The sequence below is a fragment of the Cnephaeus nilssonii genome, assembly GCF_951640355.1.
Source record: "Cnephaeus nilssonii genome assembly, chromosome: 12".
Taxonomy (NCBI): Eukaryota; Metazoa; Chordata; class Mammalia; order Chiroptera; family Vespertilionidae; genus Cnephaeus; species Cnephaeus nilssonii.
The window spans coordinates 26,970,339-26,995,217 of NC_137083.1; the positions used below are offsets into that span (position 1 = coordinate 26,970,339).

General features: G+C 35.2%; 1 protein-coding gene across 1 annotated transcript in view; it reads right to left on the reverse strand.

The window, feature by feature from the left end:
• Positions 1-24,879, reverse strand: part of VPS50 (VPS50 subunit of EARP/GARPII complex) — a 120,785-nt gene that overhangs the window by 86,599 nt on the left and 9,307 nt on the right. The window contains exons 3-9 of the mRNA XM_079786409.1: positions 9,953-10,075; positions 8,786-8,857; positions 6,422-6,475; positions 5,513-5,583; positions 4,678-4,795; positions 4,557-4,592; positions 3,293-3,375 (exon numbers count right to left, since the gene is read on the reverse strand). Of these exons, the coding sequence (XP_079642535.1) occupies positions 3,293-3,375; positions 4,557-4,592; positions 4,678-4,795; positions 5,513-5,583; positions 6,422-6,475; positions 8,786-8,857; positions 9,953-10,075 (557 nt within the window). The remainder of the gene's footprint in view (positions 1-3,292; positions 3,376-4,556; positions 4,593-4,677; positions 4,796-5,512; positions 5,584-6,421; positions 6,476-8,785; positions 8,858-9,952; positions 10,076-24,879) is intronic.

The window sequence follows — 24,879 nt, forward strand, 5'->3', positions numbered from 1 at the left end:
ATTTTTCAACCAACAGATTACATCATTATTACTTGGTATTTCATGTTTTAAACTATATAGTCATATAACCTGAGACTTACTAGGTATACAATCAATGGCTCTTTGTACAGAAGCAAATATGTGAGTTCTGTTTTTCCTCCTTTCCAAATCATGTAATCTACTCCTAAGACTCAGGGTCCCTTCCTTCTACCAAAAATTGTATTTCCAAAAAAGGATCAATGTGACTAGGAAAGAAAGGAGGAATATAGAATCTACCAAGGAAAATTAAGAAGTAGACAAGCAGGTTCACTATACATATGAACTTGCCAACAATATATTTTTTTAAAAATCACACCAAAATTCAAAAATGCTCTAAATCATAGTTTTCTTAAAGGACATTTCTAAAGGAAATGTATTTCATAATTCTCTAGTCATCCACAGGAATGAAAATAAATATAAATATTAACGAAAATGAAAGTGTAAATTCAGTTGGAAATTAATTACTATTCCCATGATTACCAGAGTGTCAAATGATCTTTCATTCTGATTCACTCAGATCCAAGCAAAGACTAAATCTTTGCTTTGGCTAAATTCCACAGCTCCAGGTAAATTAAAGGAATAAAGTGTTGATGAATCATGTCTGAAGAGACCAAGAAGAGGTTCAATATTGTACTCAGAAGACCAGGAAAAAAAGTGCAAAAGGAAATAAATGTGTACAATAAAAAAGGTGCATCTAATTAATAAAGGCAAAAATAAAAAGAAATTATAATAAAATTCCTGCCATTTTCATGAACTCAACTTGATGACATATCTAATTATTCTACCTGTATATCCCATGTCATATACCTACAAGAAGTGAACAAACTTCTCATGTTCTCCCAACTAGGATGAAGTAAGGGTGAAATAAGAGTCGAAGGGGAAAGGGGACTGGTTTTGGCAGGATGAGTGGTAGCCAGCAAAGGCAACCGTGCTGGAATGTGGGGGAGAGACTTCTTGGTGGAGGGGCTGTCATCTCCAGCAAACAACTCCAACTAGCACCCCTGCTTCCTGCTGTCACTAACTCACCAAGTTAAAGACACAACTCAACCAGTTTTCCCAGGAAACCCGTTACAATAGATTCCTTGGTCATCAATGTATTTTTTGCGCATGTATTTTTTACCTATTTTCAGAGAATGTGACAAACTATTCTTATTACTTGGATGACTCACATATGTAAACATAGCACAATTCTTATATGTTGTATTATCTAAAATAAAACAATTATTAATTTAAATCATCATTACAGATCTTTTCAGTTTCAAAACTTGACCAGGTCAGATAGCTGTCATCACACCTCCTCCACATATCACTATATACATTAATTAAAAAGTACTTAGAAGCTACTTCATGCTAACTCTAAAAAGCCCAAATGAGAATTTCTTTCAAAAACATTTTATATAACTAACTCTGATCCAGTAAGACATTTACTTTAGCACAGCTAAAATAAAATTTCCATTTAATGGAAAAAATAAAGTGTCAACACCTGTCACCTACTCCCTCAATTTCCTTCCGCCAAATTTCCATACTCATTCCTTCCTACTACAAACCCTGCAATCTTAATATATTATGTACTCTATTTTATTTTCAACCTCTCATTCTTTCCCATCAATTTTCAATTATTCAGGTTTCTCCCTTTCAATTGCACATCTCTGCTCTTTATAAAATTTCCTCATTCTATACTTATACATCAACCAAATCTGTCCCCAACAAGGTCAATTCTGACTTATTTGTTGCTATAAAGCCAGTCCTCACTTTGCTTGCCATCTCTGCAACAAACTTCATCATGACGCCTAAAATCTCATATCCACAACCCCTCAGATCTTGTTTAGCCCAACCCCTGCACTCCCTTCAGGTCCTCCTTCATCTTGACCCCCTAAGGAAAGTGAGATCCCAACACTTCCACTGTGTGTTCAACTTCCTTCTCCCTAAGGCCCCATCCCACTTGTGCCTTCTTCAGTTCCAGTCCTTCTTCATAGATTATGTTCTCTAGAGATAATATTGTTTACATTATGTAATCAATTCCAAAGCAGAGCACCTGGAATATAATAAACAATAAATATATAACTGCCTGAATTATGTTCACTTGCTCATAAATAAGCTGTGCTCACTCTAACGAATTTATCACCGCATAATGAACTAAATGTGTGCTACCCTTTTCCAGGACCCAGGAGGCCTTTTAAAATTTTTCAAATGAATAAAACCAAAATATCACAGTACTACCCAACTATGTATTTCCTAATCCAATTAAAGTGTGTTGTTTCAATATGCATGATCCTAAAGAAAAAAATACCATAAATATTTAAAGAGCATCTCTAGGAGGGAAATATCTAGCCCTTACCCTACACTCAGCAGAGACCTATGATGTCAGAGTATATTAAAAAAAAAAAAAAATCAATTCAAAGGTGTATTAGTGTTTTGGTCTACCGTAATCTTTTTATTTTTAAAATACTCGCAATCAACATCTATAACATCAGTGAACCATGCTCACTGATTATCTGCCAGAATTTCTATACAGGAGAAACTAAGGGGCTATATTCGACCATACATATGAATTTAATTTGAAACTGGATTTGCTTAGCAAGAACACTATTTTAGTTAGAGTGTTATGTTTATTTGTGATGGTTTTAGAGCAATGATGGGAATTACACCTGGGGATTAGAGCCTCCCAAGGTACTGGCATCAGTAATACAAAAACTTCTTTTTAAGCCAACCAAACATCCATTAATAAAGTTCGAACTAGTAGCAAAGGATGCAGCAGCCATTTTTACATTGTACATTTTATAAATAACTAAACAAAAGATGTAACACATTAGTCACTTAAATATTACAAGCATGACTATGATAAAAAGTAAGTTCCACAAAAATTATTATCAGGATGAGCCAAACACTAGAACCATCTAGATCTGAAAAACAAACTACAATAACACTCTCAATATTTATAAGCTGGGCAAAGTTAAGGAGGAAGAATTCCCAAGTGATGCCATGGGGATGTGAAGAGTTAAATGTATTCTTCTCTACGTCTCTATAAAAATGAAATCAATGAGATTAGAAAGAATACGAATGTCTGTGAGGTGAAAAGAAAGGGTATCTGATCTTTCATACCTTAATATTTATTATTTGTAATTTTATTGTACTACCCACTTATGAACCAAGAATGTTAAAAGAACAGAGCACTTGATATTTATTTTTAATGTTTATTAATATTGTTTAGAACACAATTCCTACATTAAAAACAGGCAACAGAGTCAGCTTTAAAATTTCTGTATTGCCTTACCTTATACAACTGTAATGTTTAAAAGTGCTGGCAGCTTTCTGACATTCCAGGCACAACTGAATAGCTCCTGGGTAGTCTTCCTCCTTAAGATAACAACAGAAGTCATTAGACTGGAGACATTTTTCTTAAAGCCCCTGAAGAAATCTCTGTTCATCCTCTATCCAAAAGTTACCGAACCAGAAAAGTTTAATTTCTTTTATGTAAGGATTAGAATACCAATAACAAATAATAAAATAGAGAGAGGCAAGTAGGTCCAGACCTACTAGTAAAACATTTAAAATGTATGCATAGAAAAAAATATTCTGTTTCCTCAAATATACAGTCACAGCTCTCTATGACCATGACATGTGGATAAAACCTATATAGGATTACAAGCTGCTTCACGGGGAAAGTGCTCTTTAACTATCAACATTCCTCGTTCAGTAATGTTTACATAAAATGTTCCAAAACAATTATGCATTCTACCTGTAATCAACATTCAACAGTTCTACCACAGCACTCAACAGTTCTACCACCAAGAAATCAATAAATATTTTAAAAACAAATAAATTTGGAAAAAAATAAAATATTCATTAATAGCCTCAGAATATTTTTATCACCTAAACATTAATTTAATGTCAAAAGAATTTTTCATATGGATGTCACAAACCCTAGTTTAATCATAATAGTTTAGAAGTAATACAGTGATTACACAGAAAACCCTTAAAAAATTTCTTTCCTTAAGGTCATATCTAAGTTCAACAAAGCAATTCAAACCACTGGGGATGCTGAGATAAAGTTCCTACCCTAAGGAGCTTCAGTGGTAATAGGGAAGCACACACAGAAGATTAGGCTTTTGTGAACTTTGTAACAGAAGTAGACTGAGAATGCTAAGAAACCATCAAAGAGAAAACACATAGCTCACTCAGAAAACCAATTAACATGAGATAGCAAACAAACTAATATGTGAAATATATCCTAAATTACCACTATACGTTAGAGGAAAAAGACAATTTTATTATTATTTGAGTGCAAATACAATCAGAAGATGCTGATGTTCACATTCCCATGTTGCTACAAACTAAATATTTCTCCATATAATTTTTTCTAAATGAAGCACATTATGTCAATAGAAAAATGCTCTAGAGAGAGTACCTTTGTATGTCTAAAAGGGCTCTTTATACCATCTACCAATTTGAGAAAAATGCTCATCTGAATTTTTTCACTATAATTTTTCTATTTCATATTATCAAGATGGCCAAATTTCCAAGCCTTATTAACTTACCTCTAGCATTTCACTCAAGCGCACATCTGTTCTTTGCTGGAAAAAAAAAAAAAAATCAAAGGTAAAACCTGTCTCAACCATAAAATTAAGTTTTAATTTTTAAAAAGTAACCTGCATATACCAATGTTTTTATAGTCCTCAGAGATTTCAGAAGTCCAATCAGCAACTGACGTTTCCTTTGATTTGCAAGGAGGCCTAAACTCGCTTGAGTAAAACCTTCCTTTGCAATATTCAAGTGCCTGCAAAAGAGAACAATAAATAGTTACATTTTTCTAACATAAAAATAATATTATCCACACAAAACAATAGGTAACTAATAAGGCAGTATCCTTGATTACTCTTAAAACTAGGCATGACTACTATCACAAATTTATGGGACAAATTTATTCAACGGCTCAATCTAAGCCAGCATTACTCAAAGTGTGGTGGGTGGACTAGTGCCAATCCTCAAACTGTCACTGGCCCATCAGAAGAAAAGTACAAAGAAACTGAAAATAAGCATTTAAAAACATTTAGGGAGAAAGTTGACATAATAATTTTATGTTTCATGAATAAATAAATAAATAATTGGGACTGTATTTTGTATGTCTTTGGTTTGTTTGTTTTTCCCCATTTCCCTAGTACTTTGTTTTTATTGCATTTTACAAAAATAACACCCTGTAACAAGTTAGAAATTTAAAAAGAAAAAAAAAAACGACTGGTCCTTCACCATAGATAGTTTGAGAAGCACTAATCTAAGCAATACAAAAACAGTAATGTTTTTAAGCTATAACTGGGTGTACAGACATTTCTCACATACCTCCTTAGTATAATTTTTGGATCATAATATATAATGTTACTAAGTTGTATTCTAGAAATTACAATAATAATAAAAAATCAATTATCAATGATAGTTTCATAGTTTTCCTTGAAATGTTTTCCAGTTTAAAGAAGAAAAATATCATCAACTGTGATACCTCCTCCCATTTGTGCAGATAACAGCAGCTAACTGAAGACCTGTCTGTAATGAGGTAACTCTTTCAAGTTCCTATGGAAAGATTAGGTACAGGTTATTATTTGAGGCATTTTATTTTTCTTTCCTATTCATATGGTACTCTAACAAAACCTTTAGTGGGTTTCTAAGAAAAGCCTGCTTGGAAAACAAAGTAGCAAAAAAAATACCTGAACCTGAAAACTGTTGGTACATATTTCAACAAAATTATTTAAAATGACAATCTTCAATTGATTTTCACAACAACATATGACAAAATATTTAGTTAGTATTGCTTATAAGGAAATCTAGACCCAACCTGCTTTATACAGGCATAAATAAAGACTAATATATCCACTTAAATGTTTCTACCCAACAGAATTTCACAAGGTAATCAAGAATATGACAAATATGATTTCTGTTTGCTAAGATGCTTTGACAATGAATGCTTTCTTCTGAACACTAGCAGATATTACAATGGATTATGAAGTCTCTGATTTTTCTACTGAAAAGACAGATTCTGCTGCACAATTCCAATTTTATCATGTTTTAAAGACAAATTGTTATACTGCCATTGAGCGTTCATTATTAATAATCTACATGTTACAAAGAATATAAAAGCAATTTTCACTGGCTATTCTACAGTGTGGAAAACCAAAGATATTACTTTAGAATCAGTTATAAAAACTCTTTCATTTCTTCCGTTTAGCAAATACCCCCAAATGAGAATACACACACACACACACACACACACACACACACACACACACACACAGAGTGAATATGTTGCTACAAAACTATAGACAAAAGAATAAATTAAAATATTTCAATAGTTTCAGGACTAAATCACTCATTTTTTAAATTTCACTACTGAAAATAACAAATATTATTTTACCTTTACATAAGCAGGCTGCTTCTCAAGGATTAAATCTGCTACTTTTTTAGATACCTATAAAAACATACCATCAAACAAAGGAAGTAAGAAAAAAACCTCATGCTTCCTATTACATTTTATATTTTTTAAATTTCCAAGAATATTCTACAGGTCTTCCCTACAAATTTTACAGTATGCTATGACCACACATATCTCTCTGGGCTATGAAATTAGTAAAAGAGGTACAGCACCGAGCACAGTACTGAACAAATGTTCATTATAACTGTTGGGTATCAGGGTATCATTATCTGATTTGACTAACATCCACAAAAGTTTAACCATCTTTAAGAGTTCAGGATTTGCATTAGTAGATGAACTTGTTAAGATAAATAAGTGTTTAATCAACTGAACTTATGAAGACAATATCTGGGAAACAGGAATGTCCTTGCACCCTGCAGATCCTTTTGTACCACATAAGAAGACAAATGGTATTTTGGTCCATTCCTTCTGAAGAATTGAGAACATGTGTTTTTTGGAATGCTATGGAGATACTTCAGGTTTTCTGAGCCAATTCCATGAATAATGTTAACGCATGCAAGTTAATTATAATGATTTTAAACACAAGGCTCTTATTTCACAATTTCAGGGGCCTCTGTCAGATTACATTATGTCAGTGGTCGGCAAATGGCGGCTCGTGAGCCACATGCGGCTCTTTGGCCCCTTGAGTGTGGCTCTTCCACAAAATACCACGTTTTTAGCAAAGGCCAGCTTAGGAGTACCCTAATTAAGTTAATAACAATGTACCTACCTATATAGTTTAAGTTTAAAAAATTTGGCTCTCAAAATAAATTTCAATCATTGTACTGTTGATATTTGGCTCTATTGACTAATGAGTTTGCCGACCACTGCACTATGTGATACCAAGTCTAGCACAAAGCAGGGCACACTGAAGTTATTTAGTGAATGTTTGCTCAGGAAACACAATGGGTTTCCCTCCCCAGGCCAACTGAGAACGAAACATTACTCACACACACACTTACAAATGGCATTAATCTTTTCATGCTTTCTTAATCTGCTTTGAATTTGTACATATATGTATAGAGTAGAGGCCTGGTGCACAGGATTCGTGCACTGGTGGGAGGTGTGGCCTGTGGGGATCGGCCTGCTGTGGGAGAGCCATTCATCCCGGTCAGCCGAGCAGCACTCCCACTGTGGGAGAGCACTGACCACCAGGGGGCAGCTCCTCTGTCGAGTGTCTGCCCCCTGATGATCAGTGCACGTCATAGTGACTTGTCGACTGGTTGTTCTGGTTGTTCCGCAGTTCAGTCACTGGGCTTTTATAATATAGGATGTGTATAGATATGAATTTGTAGTAGATGTACCCAGATAAAAACCCACCTAATTTTACCAAATTGGGTTTATTTATTTTTTTAAATAGACAATGTAGCCCTGGCTGGGGTGGCTCAGTTAGTTGAGTGTCATCCCATGCACCAAGAGGTCACCATTTTGATTCCCAGTCAGGGTATATGTCTGGGGTGTGGTCTCAATCCCCAGCAGGGGGTGTGCAAGAGGCAGCCAATCAATATTTCACTATCACATCAATGTTTATCTCTCTCTCTCTCTGTGTGTCTGCCTTCCTCTCTGTCTAAAATCAATAAAAACATATTTTTAAAAAATTGGCTGTGTAGTTTTTGTTATTTTGCAGTGTGCTAGGCAGTGTACTAAGTGATTTCCCTACATTATCTCAATTAGCACTCATGTCAATCTATAGAAATGGGTTACATGTTTCCTCATTTTCCAGATGAGTAATCTTAAACATAGTAGTAACTACGTATAGACTGAATTTTATAAAAGTAGTTCAGCCTAATGTGAGGAAATATAGAATTATAGAATTTTATGGCATTAAAGAAAATGCTGGTCTAATCCATCACTTCACAGATAAAACAAAAGAGATTTATTTACCAAAAGCTAAGTGACTACAATTCAGATTTTCTGAATCCTACACCTGTATTCTCTTTGGACCTATTTTAACAAGAAATGGGAACCTTTATTCTGAGATAAAAACAAACAAACAAACAAACAAACAACTCCTTACAAAACTGTGGGTAGTTTTGCATGACAAGGAGCCTAAAGGTACTTAGTAATCTGAAGAAAAAAAAAGAGTTCAAAATTCTTTCATCACATTTAGGATTCCAGAGAAAAAACTTCCAGTTCTGAATATGCATTGTATTTTAATATAAATGTATCAGTTGAGAAAAAGTCACGTTAAGTACGATTTGTTTAGTATGTTACTATATTAGTTAAACCATAACACCTGAAAACATTACACCTTTATGCTGTGTTTCATTCACAGTTCTGTCACAAAGAAATGTGTTTTTTACTCACTGCAGCTTGTTGTTGTTTCAATTTGTCTCTATACTCCTCTAATTCTTGCAAATTGAGAACAGGAGGGAGCTTCTAAAAAACAAATCCATTAGAGAAACATAAAATAAATTGTTTAGTTTGGTGTCATTTACCTGTATACCTCTAACTTATGAACTGAGCATATAAAACAGTGTCACATCTCAATCATGTTCATTCCTCCTGCCCTCCCTACGTCCCCTGTAGACTCCAGACACAAAAGCCTACACATCTTTGTTACCCTACCCTCTGTACTCCTTGCCCAGCCCACCATCTCCACTGCCAGCTGCCTCCCACTTCCAGGAAATCCCACTACCATTGTGAACCCTGACTCCTATGCTAGGAGACACTGCTTTCACGATCTGTGACAGGAGAATGCCCTACTCTACCAGCACAGGTATATTCCTACTTCTCTGTGACAGAATTCAAAGCATATTCCCCCCTGAAGTGCCATGAGTAGTAACTAAGCACCTCAGAGCGACAGTGACAGCTGTTGGAGTACACGCTAGATTATACACTGGCTTTCGCAGGAGAGCATGGGAAACTACCAAAAGAGAACACCACTGTGTAGGTGTGAAACTCCAACTTAGACTCCAAGTCTCAGTCAACTGATGCATGAGGCCGCAGAATGAGATGGGGAATGCCTTTATATGGACTGCATATAAAGTATGTATATGCACATTGTGTTTGGTTTTGTCTAAAAACAAATTTTACTATTCTGGCTTTTTTTTTAAGTTCTTATAAATTTAAAATGCCAATATTTTAAACATTATGGCATAGGGATACTTATCATGACTACACAATTATATAGATATCCATGATTAAAAATCCTAGAGCTTTTCTAAACATATTTAACATAAAATAAAATAGAGGCAGCATATTAACATACTGTAAGTTAACAGTTAAAAAACAAAAGCACAGAAATGTTTCCTGGACCAATATTCTACTCCTGTACTTAATTTTACATTTTTAAAAATAGTTTCACCTTTAAACAATGCAGACAGTTCACTGAATCACAATATGGTCATTACAGACCAATCCTGGTATCAAAAAATATAACATCCCTAAAAAGCATTCAAATCTCACAAATGCAATCATTGGGGGGTAAAGGGGGGGGGGGGCTTTAGACAGGTTTTAATGAATTTCTTTTACCTCCAGCTCATATTTTACAATATCAAATGAGTCTGTAGAAAAATATATTTGTTCAATACTATTGATTAGTTCTTGTTCAGCTTGAGGATCACTAGGCTGTTCTCGAAGTTCTCGGAATTCCTCCTTTAAGAAAAAGAAATCACAATTACAGTACTTGTAGCTGTTATAGTTCTATCTACATGGAAATAAATAATCCTCTTTCTTAATAATCACAAATCCAGGGAATCATTCTGACAAAGGAGACAAACTGATAGAAAACAGGAAAGTTCATGAAAATAGTCAAACACTAAAAACTATTCATCTATTGAAGAAAAAACAGCCAGTTTGATCATTCAGATTTGATTTTCAATTCCTTGTGTGCCAACTAGTAGTTGAGAGAACTTAGATGTTTAATGAAAGGAAAAAACAACCATCTAGTATCTGTCATACATACATACCACATGCAGACACATTTTCATCATTTTACAACATTCTAAAGTCTGCCTCACACAGATAAACAGGGAACAACATCTCAGTGACATTTGAGTCACAATCGGCACTGGGGACCCCTGAGAAGCTGACATCCTTCCTTCTGCTGAAAAATCTCACTGCTCAGCTAACACTGGCTCCAGAAAAGCTTCACCAGTTTAGCTCTGCAAGTCCGTGAGACTTCCTTCCAAGTCTACTAACACTGCAACTAATGATATGATTGTGAAATGACTGCTCGACATCTGATAAAATGCTCCTTCCTAATAATACACAATGGGACTTCTATGACTTCATGTAACTGAAAAGAGCTTGACAGACAAGTCCTACCCCTAAGGTCAGCATCCTCACCTATGCCATTTCATTGCTTACCTGAGTAAACCTTCAGTTAACTGGGAAATTTCAGTAATCCCGGTACCCTCTCTTAACCACACTAATTAATCAAGACGTTATTATAGATATATAACAATTTAGTCATTTGATTATACATTTAAGTACACAAAACGAAACTAGTATTTTAAATCATTTTATAGTCATTAAAATAATACTTTAAAATTCTTAATGAATTCTAATTAAATACACAAAAATTATATGGTCAGTTAGAGGACATTATTTGCCAAAGAGAAGTACTCTAGATTATTTTATTGCAGGGCATAGTTTTCAATAAAAAGAAAGCCTCATATTTTTTAAAAAGCCTTATGTCATATGTCTGTTAGGCTTTAATGGATATTTTACATTTGTAAACCTGCTAAACGTAAAATTATCTCCTCTGGATAGTCTTAAGCTAAAATATTAGAGCAATAAATCTGAAGGTCAAGAGAATATTTAGTTGTTTAAGTTTCAAATTCCGGTAAATTTAAAAGAGAAGGCAAAGTAAGTGCATGAAAAAGAAAATGCCTCTTTAGTACCAAAACTCAACTTACAAGATACATTAACCAAAAAAAAGGTCAAAGATACAGCCATCACCAATTCCGTATGCAATCAGATACTATGAGTACAGTAAGAAATCAGTGGGGGCTATATTTGGGAGCGAAGATATATCTAAAACACACTAATCTGTGTAGTACCCTGGACAGCGGCGCTGAAGAACAGACGGGTTAAACCCACACCATTTGCAGAAGGGTTCTCAGCTAGCCTACCCCAGGCAAGCTCCCTGCAAACAACTGTAAAATGACATTGACATAGAAAATACGAAAAGAGATAAAAACTTTCTGGAAATCTCCCTCCCTAAAAGTCCACAGGCATTTGAAATACCATCTTCCAATGCTGCAAGCTAAGGCTAGAAATAAGGTCCAAATAAGGATATGGTAATGTTGCCTCCCTAGGAATTCCACAGCACAAGTAGCAAATAAATGTACTTGGTACCACAAACAAACAAACAACAACAAAAAAAACAACCCTGAAGATTACAAAAATTACTAAGATTGGAAAACATCAGGTATGGAGCTTAACTAAAAATTAAAAGTGACTGCAATGAATGAGCACTTTACCTTAAATGTATACATGCCAATAACATGTAACTACATGCTGAAGTTATCGATATATCACCTAAATGATTGCTCTAAAGGTAAAGACATTTGGGTTTTAGTTGCAACTCTGCTAATAACCTTGGACATTTTACTTCATTTTTCCATGCCTAGTTTTTGTCACCTACAAAGGACACACAAACACACACACACACACACACACTCAAAATAACAGTGAAACAAATATCCAAAGTTATAAGAATGCCAAAGGAAAAATATGATTTCATTTATAAATATCTCATAAGTGTACATTTCACAAATGTGATGAATCTGTAAAAAAAAAAAAAGTACAATCTGTGTATGTATATAAAAGGTCAAATGTCATTTCTTCCTGGAGAACTGAGCAATTATATCACAGAGAGCAGGCAAACTCGTATAATTTCAGAGAACTGACATGTAACACTTGACACGGTAAGTAAATTAGAATAAGGAAAGGGATAAAACCAAGAAAGGCAGAAAAAGAAGCAAGCACCTAAAGAAGAATTCAATCCAAAACAAATGCCCACCACTATATGCCTATAAAATACCGTCTCCTTTCACACAACTTAGTGGCTCCTGTGTGAAAACATAAATCTAATCTTATTCAAACTCCGCTCTGTTTAGAATCCCGAGCACCTTTTATCCCACTGCACTTGTAGCTATAAGACTGTTTCTCCTAATCGTCTCCAAAGGCTTCCTCGCCCTTAGTCTGCCTGCTCGATTGGATTACACACTTGAGAACTGAGATTTCTCCATGTTACTCCATCACTATGCCCTGCAGCGCCAAGTCACACTGTAGATAATAATCACTGAACAAACTGAAATTAATTGCACAGTGAGTTATATTTTTTAAAAAGGGATATAAAAGAACAAAAGAAAGGAAAAACAACGTATTCTTGTTTTGATAGGCAAATTTTTCCACAAACTCTGCATGAAAGGTTTATGTCTCCTAACTAGAAATAACAATAAATGTTAAATGATTTTAGGGATATTTTATGCATGTAAATTAGAAAAAAAACAAAGCATCTAGATTGCATATTCTTACCACAATTACTCCATAATTTTGCCATTATGTAACTGGTTTCCTAGGATTGGAGATATACAAAAAAAGCCTAATTCTTCACCTAAATCAAAACCAAATTTGCAAGCCAATATATATGTATGAGGCAAAGTTTTATGCAAATAAAATAAACAAAAGACTTCCTACAAAAAAAATTAAAAGGCAAAATCAAGGGAATAGAACAAATTAAACTCCTTATACCTATTAAAATACATCACTTTTTTAAAAGTACAGTAATATTAGATACTTAAGGTAAGAACTATTTCTAAAAATTTTAAAGGACTTTATTTTTATAGTAAATTTTATATCACATATAGTAACTAAAAAACACATATTATCATCAATAGTGGTAGAAGGTTCTGGAAAACTTAAAATTTCAAAAATAATTTGTCAATAACTACAGACCATCAATATGCCACAGTTTGCCTGCAATGGTAATCAACTACACCTAAAATAAAGAAAAAGTACATCAATGTCACCCCAGAATTAAAGCTGGAGTAAAACTATAATTAAAGTTATAAACTAAATTGTAAAGGAATAAAAACAAAAGTTCTTTTTCGAAAAATAAAATCTCTTTCTCATTCATACAATCAGGAGGAAATAATCTGCCTACTTTCAAAGCTCTATTCCGTTCCCACTCAAGCCATATATTTCAATTTAACTTTTTTTTTCAGTTCCCACAATGTAAAAATCCTCAACACTAGGTCATGCACAAAGACAGCTTTCCTCTCAGACAGCTGCTAAAGTAATAGGATGAAGATGGATAAACAATAATGATGCAAGGCAGACATAAGGAAAGCAATAGGAGGGAGACGAAGAACAATAACGATGCAAAGCAGAACAGAAAGGAGAGAGAGAGGAAACAAAGGGCATCAAGGGATAGTGAGTTCGTATCTGATGGAAGGCTGGCATTTAGAGAATATGAGAATAGGTAAAATTTCAAATTTGAGAGATTCTGGGGATAAGGTTATAAATATAAAGCAATGCATATGTAAAATCAGTATAGTAAGAAAGCATACAACAAGTTAAGCAACAGCAGGTGGTTCCCACAGGGTAGAAAAATGTCCTGGGGAGAATGTGCATGTACACCAAGAGGCAATAAAATGCAACAATTAAGACTTTTAAAATATATATATTTTAATATATACTAGAACCATATTTTTCCCTTAATAAAAATAAAATATATTCAACACATATATCACTGTGCCAAGTGCTATGTAAAAAAAGCATAAATATTCAGTATTTTCTTAGCATAATAAACTAAGCAGGATTATTTTAGGAAAGTGGTAGAAACAAAGAAGTTATTCGATATTTTAGAATCTGTCTTTTCTAGCAGTTACAATACACTATAAGGTTGCATATAATATTACCTAGCCTATTTTTCTATTTATATCATCTTTGAGATAAAGCTACATGAACATACATATAAAAAATACACATCATTAATATAACTATGAAAAATAAAGAAAAACAATCAGAAATTTAAGTCAACATTTTAGCCCAGCCATTATTCCTCTCAACATAACAACAAAAGGTTTTATAAGAACTGAGGATTCAAATCTACAAAACACGTGGAGCCCTCAAGTGTAAGGTGTTATAAAATATTTCCAGTGTATTTATGGTTTCTAAGGAAGTAGGCTATAACTTTACAAAGCAATTTCTCACTTAAGGATTCGCCTCTTTAAGGGACCATATTCAAGTTTAGGAGGGAAAAAGAAAAGATTACAAATTTTGCATTTAACCACTACTTTCAAATTATACAAAATACCACATTAATTAGAAATACAAACCCAAGTTCAGGACTTTCAATTCTATTAACTTTCATATGTGTAAAAAGTTATAAACAACTTAATGGTTCTCCTTACCTTATTAAAGAAAATACTCTCTTTTATTGTGAAAAACAATTTAGCCTAATTTTTAAGCCCACAGAACAGCCTGGAAGCTTATAATCCTCAGCAGTAGGTTTTTATTCAAACTAAAAGATGAATACAAAATCTTCATTTCACAGATCAGGTTTCAAAACCCCACAGAAAAATTATGAAGTGAAATATGAAGTGCAAACCAACTTCAGTTTCTGCACTTAGCTTGTTGGACCACAGTTACATCACATACCTGAATGGCAGAATGCACTGTGCAGGGAGAGTGTAGGGGAGAAAAGGGAGAACTTTTACACTTGAATAGTATGAATTTGGGTTTCCCAAGATACATCTTATCAAAGGCTATTTTTTAATTGTTTGTATTGTTCATCAATCAACATAAGAAAGTTATTCTGTTATAATAAATTCTAAAAATGGAAATCATAGTCTCATCAGTGTTAATATCACATTAGAGCTCTAATTGAGAATAGTTTAGCTACCACAATCTAAAAAGAACAAACGCATAAATTTTCAATATTCAATCAGCATTATAAAAATCATAACTCACTGAACAAAAATGGGTTTTCCGTTTCCAAATGAAATAGGATTCAAGATCACAGATACCCTAAAACCATACATATATCATATAAATTTGTAATGAATTGCCAGATGTCTGATTATGTGGGGAAATGGCATATTTTCTTAAAGTCCCACTAGAACGACAATAATAATCCATCAAAGCAACGGTTCATCAGTTTGTATTTGTGTGTTTTAAATAAAACATAGCTTTTAAAGCCTAGCCCGTTTTTCTTCAGTCTTTCAGTGCCCTCTAGTGGAATACTGGTGAGGTTACAATTTGAAAGGAGGTTTCAGCAAAATGACTTAGTTTTTATAAAAGGTTATAAAAATAAGCAGCATTATTTTAATCTTACTTTATAACATACATAATTGATAAAATAATATATTTTAATCACTTTCTATGCAATAATGGCATTCTAAATCTACACAAATTGGTTTTTAGAGATATTTCTTTAAAAGATATTGATATAGATCATGAAATAAAATTGATTTTATTCACAGAATTGTACTGAGTTATTAATATGCACAGAAAATTAGAAAGCAAAACTTTCATATATGATACTCTGCCAAATATTTTTATTTACTTCTCTGATTCAATAATTATATTTTAACAAGTATTTCCTAAATTTATTCATATGAAAAGAAAAACATTATACACAATAGACTTAGAGATAGCAATTTTTTAAAGCGATAAATTTTCTCAGCTTCTGTGAACAACAGCAAGCTATTTGCCACATCCTGTCTATCTAGAGTTAATACTGAAGAAAAGAGACATTACAAATTGAGAGAAAAATCCACTGTACAACCCTTAATTTTGTTTTCCATTCAGATTTCAAACGTCTTTTCAGAGCTCCTCTAAAAGAAGAACTACTATCTGCCCGGCTATATGCCTCAGTGGTTGAGTGCTGACCTAGGAACCAGGAGGTCACGGTTCAATTCCCCTTCAGGGCATATGCCAGGGGTGCAGACTAGATCCCCAGTAGGAGGTGTGTGAGAGGCAGCCGATTGATGGATGATTCTCTCTCATCATTTTTGTTTGTATGTCTTTCTCCCTCTCCCTTCCTCTCTGAAATCAATGAAAATATTTTTTTTTCTTAAAAAAAAAAAAGAATTGCTGTCTATTCTGAGAAAAGACATCACAGCAGCTTCAATCCGTGTCCAAAAACCTCAGTGCTTCCAATTCCTTCACATTCCACATCCAATAAAGTCCTCACTCCTAAATTCTGCTTTTTAAATGTCTCTCAAATTTAATGCTTCTCTTTTTCTAAACCTGATGTTCTCACCGTCTTTTTAATCAGTACCCTAGTGTCCAGGATTTCCACTAAAAAATTCACCTGCACACTAGTTATCCTTCTAAAATAAATTAATTGCCAACTCTAGGAGAGCCTGCATTTTTTACCTCCTCAAATCCTCTCCTGCCTGTGCTCCCACTGTGCATACTCTAGTACGGACCGTAACTGTTCTGCCACTATTCTGCAATTACCTATTAGTGCTTGTTTCTCCCACACAGACTGAAGTAGGAACAGTCTTATACCTCTTTGCATCTTCAAAACTTAGGGACCGTGGCTCAATAAATGATTGCCAAATGCACTGTGTGAATCATCTTGTATGATTTTCTATAAAAGACGGGTTAAAATACCAAAGCTTCTGAAAGCAAGAGAAGCCTAATCTCATTAGTGGTTTAAAACAACACAGCTAAAGATTGTTAGCCAGGAGTGCCTAAGAAAAACTCGAAATGATTTTGCAGAGGCATGGTTAAAGTCCCCGGGTACCACCTGCAGAAGATACTGGTTTTCAATGACATGTAATCCTAAATTAAAAGCTGCTATCACTAAAAGCTAAAAAAGTCTCCTAGTCATAAACTTCAATACTAATCTTGTCTATTACAGATACCAATATATTCATCTTCCAAAAAACTGCTTAGTGCATTCTTTTGAATATGTATTTTTATATATCTCTCATACAAATATTACAATATAGAAAATAGAAAATATCAGAGCTAAAAAAGCTCTTGGAAATCATCTAGCCTAATCACATCTTTTCACAGATGAGGAAACTGAGTCAAAAAGCAATTAAAATAACTTCCCTTTAATAAGTTGAATGTTTAACTCACTATTTGAATCTAGTTCTCTTGGCTCTTAATTCAGCACACTTTGCTTATATCATGGTAAAATACTGAAAACAAAGCTCTGTAATTATAATTAGTGTGTGATTTTAGGATTCTTTTTATAGATACTAAGAAGGCAAATCCATTTATCTTACTTCACAGAAGTATTTTAAATGCTAAGAAACACATTCTGCCCAAACTCCTAGCATGCTATAAAATAGAAACACTACAGAGTAGGCAGGTATTAAATAAATAGTTGTGGGATGGATTAGGCATACAAACAAAAACACTTTATTTTACTTAGACAAATATATTTCAAGTTTTAACTGCAACAGATATTTCTTCTGTCCCCTTGCCTTACATTTTTCTTAAGTGAAAAAAATCAAAGACATAGCTAATAGTAAACATAGCTTGAGTCCTATTTGTATTTATAAGTTAGTGAAATCAAGGCCTTAAACAAACCTTATCTTTAAAGAATAATATCAAAAAGAAGTATTTCAGTAAAAATGCATAAAATAATGTTAATATTAGTACTCTTTTTCACATTGATGATATGTAACCATTATGGAAGTACTATGGAAAGTATTTAAAGTTTAGATGTAGATTTTAAAAGTTCTAAATAGTGATATTTTACTTTTTAATCAGTATTTAACAAATAATACTCTCTAATATAGCCCTAATAAATTCTATAACTGTTAACCATGTAGCTATTATAATTATTATATATTCTAATAAATTTGTTCGTAATTCTTATAACCAAATAAGTAGAAACCTTTCACATAATTCAAAAAGTATAAATTTCTTTAAATGATTGACAAATTTAGTCAGTAAATACTATATCAATTAATTTCTTATAACCTTACCATTGCATGAAAATCCCATTAATTTGAAATAACTTCCTTTTTTAAGAATACTTCACCTTAATCCATTCTCATTATTAATTCTTGGTCAATGGTTCCTAAACTTAGCTCCACATCTGAATCACCAAGGATCCTTAAACATTACTGACAACCAGCTCCACCCAGACTGTGAACTAACTGGAATGGGGCACCTGGCTCCACCCCAGACATTTCCCCTGGAAAGAGGAATGGCCGGGTGCTGCCAATTTTAATGTGCAGCAATTTGGACACCACTGACCTTGGCTCTGAACTATTTAAGCTACAATTTTTGAAGTCTGTCATAAAGTTTCCTTTCCTAAAGCAACTTCTGTAAGCAATCCTAATTATTTTTTAACTTTTCTATATTATTCTCTCCACCAAGTTCCAAATTTCCAGTATATGGATTATTTGACTCACATCTCCTTTTAAAATGGGATAGAGTGTCATTTTGTCTATAAAATGCAGAAACTGTACCTCATGATTTCTAAGGTTTCTTCCCACTTAGAATTTATATAGTTCTCAAAAAAAAAAAAAAATACCCAATCAATCGTACTTTCTGGATTACCAAGCACACCTAATGCCCTTCTTCAGTTTTCCTTCTAGCTTCCTTTTTCCAGTGACTTCAACCATAGGAAATTTGCCAATCAGACCATTTTTAACCTAAACAGCCATTTCATATGATCCATCCCAATATCTTCCTCCTACTTATCCTTTATACTAGAAACTTTAATGTATTACAACCCAAGCTAAACTATTTCTTTCTGCAAAACCCCACTGAAATCGAAATTCCTTGTTACAACTTAGAAAGACATTATGACAAGAAAAGGAAATAGAAACGGATCCATTCCTAAAGACCAAGAAAGCCTTTTTTATGTTCTACCGATACTTGAGTGAGGTGGAGCTACTAAATTAAGTTAATGTTTAAAAGTTTTTCTAGCCCTGGCCATATAGCTCAGTTGGTTAGAGCATCATTCCGATATGTCAAGGTTGCAGGTTTGATCCCTGATCAGGGTACATACATGAATGCATAAATAAGTGGAATAACAAATCGATGTCTCTCTCTCAAAGTAATCAATACATCTTTTAAAATTAAAAGTTTCTCTATATAAGTATTTATACATTGACTACTTAAAAAGCATAAACTGTTTTTCTTGTTACTTCTTGCACTAGAATATCAGGGGAACTCAAGCTAAGATAATGTTCTATTTTCTTATTGAAGTATTACTGATAATACATTATATTCCTTTCAGATATACAAAATAATAACTTGATATCTGTAAATACTGTGAAATGATCATCACAATGAGTCTAGTTAACATCCATCACCATACATAGTTACAGAATTTTTTTCTTGCTGTACTATAGGTACCATGCTATACATTACATCCCCTAATTTTATAGCTGGAAGTTTGTACCTTTTGACTCCCTTCACCTGTATCCCATTTCGCCCACCTTCTGTTCTCCACCTCTGTCAACCACCAATCCGTCTCTGTATATATGAGCGTGTGTGTGTGTGTGTGTGTGTGTGTGTGTGTGTGTGTGTTTTGTTGTTCTTGTTATATTCTACATAAAAGTGAGATCATATAGTATTTGTCTTTCTCTGTATGACTTATTTCACTTAGCACAATGCCCTTGATGCCTAGCCATGTTGTCCCAAATGGCAAGATTTCATTCTTTTTTATGGCTGAATGTTCTATTGTGTATATTTTTAATCCGCTCATCCAACAATGGATACTTAGATTGTTTCCACACGTTGGCTATTGTAAAATACTATACTGAATGTGGGAATGTAGTGTTTTCATTTCCTTCAGATAAATACCTAGAAGTGGAATTGCTGGATCATATTGTAGTCCTCTTTTTAATTTTTTGAGGAACCACCATAATGTTTTTTAACAGTGGCTGCACCAAGCTACATTCCAAACAACAGTGTACAAGTTTCCTGTTCTCCACATCCTCACCAACACTTGTTATTCCTTGTGTTTTTGTTAACAGCCATTATAACAGGTATAAATTATTATTAAGTTAAAAAATACCTACCTAAGCTTCACTACTGAGTAGCTTGCGTTTTAAACCTATATATATACTATATTGTAAGCATTTTCTGTGCAATACAGTTTACTGTTTAAAACCCAAGCTCCAAAATATTGTATAATACCATTATTTAAAACAAAAAAAAAAGAGGGTTCCTCCTACCCTGACTACTTCATGCAAAATAACCTCCAGCTTCATGAAATTTATCTCATCACCCAATTTTCTTCATAGAATTTGTCATAATTTGCAATCTCCGTGTTTACTGTCTGTTTTCCCTCTACTTGAACCTAAGTAAGCTCTCTGACAAAAGAAGACTTTTGTTTTCTGGAAAAGACTGCTTGCCATGGCCAGTCTCTAGGGAATAGAGCACATAGTAAATGCTCAACTAATTCACTGAATATGCACAGGGAAAACACCAGAAGGCGATGTTAACCTTGACTGTTAACATTGGTGACTTTGTTTTTGGTATTTTTTCTGATTACCATGTTCTCTGTTCACACTACATATTAATTTTTTATTAAATAAAAATGTTATTTTAAAATAGTCATTTCAAATTAATATTTTATATTTTGTTGCAGTGCTTTTAATAATTTGAAACTTTAAAGATCTCTTCTAAGCCAATAAAGTTCAGATCATCAAGAACCAGAACATAAATTTTAAAGCAATTATATAAAAATAAATTTTTTAACATGTATATCATCACTAATCATCAGGGAAATGCAAATCAAAACCACAAACAGACAGCACTTCACACTTGTTAGAATGGCTATTATAAAAAAGACAAGAGATAAATGTTGGCAGGGTGTGAAGAAAAGGGAACCCTGTACACTGTTTGTGGGATTACAAACTGGTGCAGCCAACATGGGAAACAGTATAGAGGTTCCTCAAAAAATTAGAAATGCAATACCATACTACCCAGCAATGCCATTTCTGGGTATATAATAAAAAATAAATAAATAAAAACAGGGTCTTGGGGAGATACCTGCAGTCCCATTTTCACTGCAGCATTATTCACAATAGCCAAGATAGGGAAATAACCTAAGTTTAAGTCAATGGATGAATGGATTAAAATATGTTACACACACACACACACACACACACACACACACACACACACAGAAATAGTAAAATTCAGCCATGAGAAAAAAAAAAATCCTGCCACTTGCCATATGGATGGCGAATGCATTATGCTAAGTGAAATAAATCAGATAGAGAAAGACAAATATGGTATCATATCACTTATGTGTGGAATCTAAAAAAGCAAAACTCATAGAAACAGAGTCCAGAATAGTGGGTGCCAGGAACTTCGGGGTGGAGGAAATGAGATATTGGTCAAAGAATACAGACTTCCAGTTATAAGATAAATAAATTCAGGGACTTCATTAACATTTAAAATCAATAAATATATATATGACTGCTTATAAGGTAACATCTAAGTTATGAAAAATACTCAACATTCAAGTTATACCAAGCTAGTGAGAGGAGCAGAATTTGCCACTCTAAAATGTGCCTTTTTGGGATACTGATTATTTTAAGCTCGTTATTTTTTTTAAAAATGAAAGAGTCAGAAAGACACTTGGACCTTCCCCCTAACTGCCTAAAAGAATGTAAACAGAGGACCTGCTTGAGGAAGGGAGCTATCATTACAGATGACCAAGTTTAATATGAACTAAGCGTGATACACAGGGAGGAACCTAGCAAGATCCATTTGACCACAGTCCTCTCTGTGTCCCATTGTTAAACATGCCCAGCAAACATTAGTTTACCAAACATTTGCTTTTCTATCCCTGCCCTCTGATGTCCCAAACCACTACTACCCCTTTCTCCTTAGCTCAAGATGTCATTAAGCTTCAACTGCCCCATGTGTCCTCTAGTCCCATATTCTTATGGAACATCCTATCTAATAAAGAGTAATATGCAAATTGACCATCACTCCAAGACACAAGATGGCCACCCCCATGTGGACACAAGATTGCCGCCACAAGATGGCTGGCAGGGGAGGGCAATTGTGGGCAGTTGGGGGTGACCAGGTTGGCAGAGGAGGGCAGTTGGGGGAGACCAGGTCAGCAGGGGAGGGCAGTTGCGGGGGGACCAGGCCTGCAGTGGAGAACAGTTGCGGGGGACCCAGGCCTACAGGGGAAGGCAGTTGGGGGGGATCAGGCCTGCAGGGGAGGGCAGTTGTGGGCGATCAGGCCAGCAGGGAGGGCAGTTAGGGGTGACCAGGCCAGCAGAGGAGGGCAGGTGGGGGAGACAAGGCCAGCAGGGGAGGATAGATGGGGGGGACCAGGCCTGCAGTGGAGGGCAGTTGGGGGGGCCAGGCCTGCAGGGGAGGGCAATTAGGGGTGACCAGGCCAACAGGGGTGGGCAGTTGGGGGCAACCAGGCCTTCAGGGGAGTACAGTTAGGGGCGACCAGACTGGCAGGGGAGAGCAGTTGGGGGTGACCGGGCCAACAGGGGAGGGCAGTTGGGGGCAACCAGGCCTGCAGGGGAGGACAGCTGGGGTGACCAGACTGGCAGTGGAGGGCAGTTAGGGGTGACCAGGCTGGCAGGGGAGGGCAGTTAGGGGCAATCGGGCCGGCCGGGGAGCAGTTAGGCATTGATCAGGCTGGCAGTGGAGTGGTTAGGGGGTGATCAGGCTGGCAGGCAGAAGCAGTTAGAGGCAATCAGGCAGAGGCAGGTGAGCGGTTGGGAGCCAGCAGTCCTGGATTGTGAGAGGGATGTCTGACTGCCTGTTTAGGCCCGATTGGGATCGAGCCTAAACGGGCAGTCGAGCATCCCTCAAGGGTTCCCAGATTGGAGAGGGTGCAGGCTGGGCTAAGGGACACCCTCCTCCCCCCATGCACGAATTTCATGCACCAGACCTCTAGTACCTAATAAATGTTATTGTTTTCTACGTTAATCTGTCTCATGTGAATTTGATTAGACCAGCCAGAAGAACTGAGAGGGAAAAAGGGAAAAAATCCCCCTAGCCCAGTGGTCAGGAAACTCCTTAGTCAACAGAGCCAAATATCAACAGTACAACGATTGAAATTTCTTTTGAGAGCCAAATGTTTTAAACTTAAACTTCTTCTAACATCACTTCTTCAAAATAAGACTCGCCCAGGCTGTGATATTTTGTGGAAGAGCCACACTCAAGGGGCCAAAGAGCCACATGTGGTTCGCAAGCCAGTTTGCCAACCACGGCCCTAGCCCATACTACGCTGTGTAGGAAATTTCTGAACATGAGTCCTCTTAACTTTTAATTTCAGAACTGACTGCCAACTGCACCTATATCAAACGTAGTCTGCTAACTGGAGCTCTGCCGTTCTCAAAACTGCCTAGAGTAGAAGGCAGCAGTCGGCTCACCCTGCAGCACTTGTGATATTTCAGGAGAGAACCAACAGGCACAAGAAGCGTGTAAGGCTTTCTTAGTGTAAGGCTAAACTTAAGCTTAGAGCATTAATACTGATTTTACTATTAACTTTTACAATTTAACTAACTTAGCTTCTTAATATGTGTCAATGAGACCAATTCCCAGGCTTTACAGTTTTGACCTTGTGATCCCAGATTTGTCTCTCTACCCAGCGCCAGTCATCTGAAAAGTACACACCACTGGTCACTGAGGGGGCTAAGGGTGGGAACTCAGTAAGAAGGCCATGTAGTAAGAGCATCATAAATTCACTTCCTATTACTACTGGAAAATATCATGGCTCATGTTTTAAAGACAACAGAAAGTTCTTAGGCAATACAGTTATGTTTTTTTTTAAAATAAAAAAAAAGAGGCTCAGTTATCAATTTTGCATTAATTATGAAATACTTAAGGCAATCTAATTCAAAGTATGTTCATAATGCATGATAATCTTTATTTCTTAGGTAAAAGAAATAAAGAGAATTATTTGTCTATTGGGATTTACAGTTATCTCTTAGTTCCCAATGTTAGCACATTACAAAAAACTATTCAAAATGCCTCTTTAAGGTTTTTGTCTAAGCCATTTAATGGAAAAAAGGTTGGCTAGAATGTTATTATATTTGGAGAGTATGTTTGGGTCTGACCTAAAACAAAGACTAGGCAGTAAATACAAAATTCACTTTGGGATGTAAGGCACCTCAGAGAGATGAGGGATTATCCTCCTAAGCAGCTGACACTGAGGTGTGACAAGAGGCCTCTGACTGCAATGCCAGCCACAGGAAACAAACAGTAGCTTCAAATACGTATGATCCACAAATTGAAAATCACAAGAGCGTACATTCAGAAGAACAAGCTTTAATCTGTGATGGTGCCACTATTCAAGGAGGCAGCTCCAAGTGGCAAGGGCCCAGAGAGAACCCGCAGGGATTTATTTACTTAACAATGGTTAATAAATCTCCTGAGGGGAAGCCAGCGAGCTTTCAAAAACACCGACAGAATTTATAAATTGAGCAGCTCACATGAGTATCAGGGGACTAAATTCTAAGAGATATATACTT